Consider the following 2929-nt stretch of genomic DNA (forward strand, 5'->3'; position numbering starts at 1 on the left):
TCTTCATGGAACATGATCTTTACTTAATATCCTAATGATTTTTGGCATAAAAGAAAAATGTATAATTTTGACCCATACAATGTATTGTTGACTATTGCTACAAATATACCCCAGCGACTTAAGACTGCTTTTGTGCTGCAGGGTCACAATATCTGAATGATGTTAAAATAAGACTGATGTACCTGCGCTGTGGCGGCGGGGTCCTTCCGGCCCAGCGAGGCCTGTGTGGGTGAGGATTGGGGCCCCGGGGCCATTTTCCCGGGGGTCCGTCGGCCCTGAGGGAGGAAGGTGGAGAAGAAGTTTCTGGACGGCGTGGTCATGTTGACGTTCCTCTGACTGGACACGAGATCTCTGAGAGAAAACAGACGAAACATCGCTCACGTTTCTGAAAACACACACACACACACACACACACACTCACACTCACACACACACACTCACACATATAATATTAAATTTTCACAGTATAAATTTGTTCTATTTACATCTTTATATATGCCTTTAAATTTTTTTACAAAATAATTGTAAATACACTTAATATAACACTTATCAATTCATTGTTACACTATGCATTTTAAATTTGGTTATAATTATTTACGGCAAGATATAATGTATTACAATGCACACTATGAATAATTATAATGCATTATAGCCTTTAATAACCCTTTATAATTCATTATACATAAAGGCTTTAAATTGCCAAGGCAACATTTCTCCTTTTCATTTAGTTTACCATGATGTACTAGAATAACTAAAACTAAAACTGAAATAAAATTAATACAAAACTTTTTAGACACATTTAAAAAATAATAAATACAAAAACAACAAAAAAAAAATGTGTAAAATTAAAATGAAAACAGAAAATACAAAAACAACGATTCTAAAATACTGATACTGATGTACCTGCGTGACGGCAGGGTCCTTCCAGGGCGAGGATTGTGGCCCCGGGGCCGGTTTCCCAGGGGCCCGTCGGGTCTGAGGGAGGAAGGTGGAGAAGAAGTTTCTGGACGGCGTGGTCATGTTGACGTTCCTCTGACTGGACACGAGATCTCTGAGAGAAAACAGACGAAACATCGCTCACGTTTCTGAAAACACACACACACACACACACACACACACACACACACACACACACACACAGCACCTGATTCCCGCTCACTTCCCGTCCTCTGTTTATCCTGTTCGCCTTGATTCTCCAGTAAATTACACAAAGGCTTTTTGTCAAGAATCTTGAAGAAGTCTGATTGTATACAACGTGACTTCATGCAAATCTTCATAAAAAGCTCAAAATGCTCGCAGAAATGACAGGAACAGAAACGTTTACACCTCATTTAGATGTTATTTGTGCAAATACATTTCAAATGCACGTTGGGAGATTCTGACAATGAAGTTTTGATTTCATATTTTCAGGTGATTTTTCAAATGCACTGATCCCGAGATGATTTCCAGAAAAGATCACAGACACAACTAGGCCTGTCACGATAACAACTTTTTGTTTTGCGATATATTGCCCCAGAAATAATTGCGATAAGCGATATTATTGTCATTTTAAAGACCATTTTATGCCACTGAATATATAATCATAATGTAACAGCATAATAATGCAAGAAGGCCTACACACTTCCAAATGACAACAAACTTTACATTTTTAAGAATATTTAGATAATGGAAATTAAGCATCAAAATATTAGATACCTTAAAAAACCTGAATAAATAGTAAATAAACAAAAAGTGCAAAGTAGAAAAAAATAAAAATGCACAAGATGAGATTTTTCCATCTACAGATTTTCCCCGGACCTTCATTTCTCTGTAAATTAAGGGTGCACACTATTGCTGAAAAACACAATCTCTACTTATAAGTCAGATGTCTGTATGCATAAAGACACAGATCCCTAAACAAGACCATATCTGCAGATGAAACTTTGTTTGTAGAAGCATTTTTTAAATGTGAACCAGCAGCTCATGACTACACCACGTTATGTACAAGAAGCTGCAAAAGACATAGGCGCAAGTGGAATGTACAAAACTAGGGATGCACCGAAATGAAAATTCTTGGCTGAAGCCGAAACCGAACAAAATTAAACACAGGGCGGAATACCGAATACGGAGTTTTTTCCCCATGTATTTTGCCAATTTTTTTTTTCACCTTTGCATAAATTAAATAGCCAAAATGTGCTTTTTACTGTTTTGTCTTGCTTTCCAAAGAAAAAAAATCAATTACAAAACAACAATTTAAAAATATTTAACACTGAACATTTTTAACATTCTAGCAGACATTATACCAACAAAGCACAATTTAACTTAAAATTAATAAGTTAGTAAAATAATATTTTTTGGCCATCAGACCCCCTTCTTGACAGAAAATACTACAGATCCCAATTTGAACACTATGTTTGAATGTTATAATAAATGTATTAAAAAAGAGCTGTTGTAATGATTATTGTCTTACCTTTTCTTTTCTTTTACAGAATTTACAGAACATTACAATACTAACATTTATGAATGTTGATAAGAGTTCTTGCTTTTTCTCAAGACCCCAAAGACCCCAATGGCGCAGGAAGACCTCAATGCTTATTTTTGTTGATAACATCACATATGCTTATTTTTGTTGACAACAGATTTATAAATGAGTCTCATTACGAATACGTCGTATGTATCGCATTGTCACATGCCTTGTAAAAATTCATAAAAATGTGACTGAGCAACTGACGAGTAACAATGTTTCTGTGCAGATTTTCCTCGCGCTCCTCGCGCTTAACCCTGGTTAACAAGCAGATGGCGCTGTCAGAATACATGCAATGCGCGCGTGTATTAGATGTATTAGAATTCTGCAGTTTATTTACTAATTGTTTAAAGAGGTCATATGATGCCCATTTTCCACAAGTTGATATGATTCTTTAGGGTCTTAATGAAAAGTCTGTAACATAGT

At 35.8% G+C, this 2929-nt stretch overlaps 1 protein-coding gene across 1 annotated transcript in view; it reads right to left on the bottom strand.

Annotated features, from left to right (window-relative positions):
* The window catches only part of LOC107675793 (WD repeat-containing protein 91), a 22194-nt gene that overhangs the window by 12303 nt on the left and 6962 nt on the right, over positions 1 to 2929 (bottom strand). The window contains exon 7 of the mRNA XM_016470256.1: positions 183 to 351. Within this exon, the coding sequence (XP_016325742.1) occupies positions 183 to 351 (169 nt within the window). The remainder of the gene's footprint in view (positions 1 to 182; positions 352 to 2929) is intronic.

The sequence above is a fragment of the Sinocyclocheilus anshuiensis genome, unplaced genomic scaffold (assembly GCF_001515605.1).
Source record: "Sinocyclocheilus anshuiensis isolate Anshui unplaced genomic scaffold, SAMN03320099.WGS_v1.1 scaffold708, whole genome shotgun sequence".
Classification (NCBI taxonomy): Eukaryota; Metazoa; Chordata; class Actinopteri; order Cypriniformes; family Cyprinidae; genus Sinocyclocheilus; species Sinocyclocheilus anshuiensis.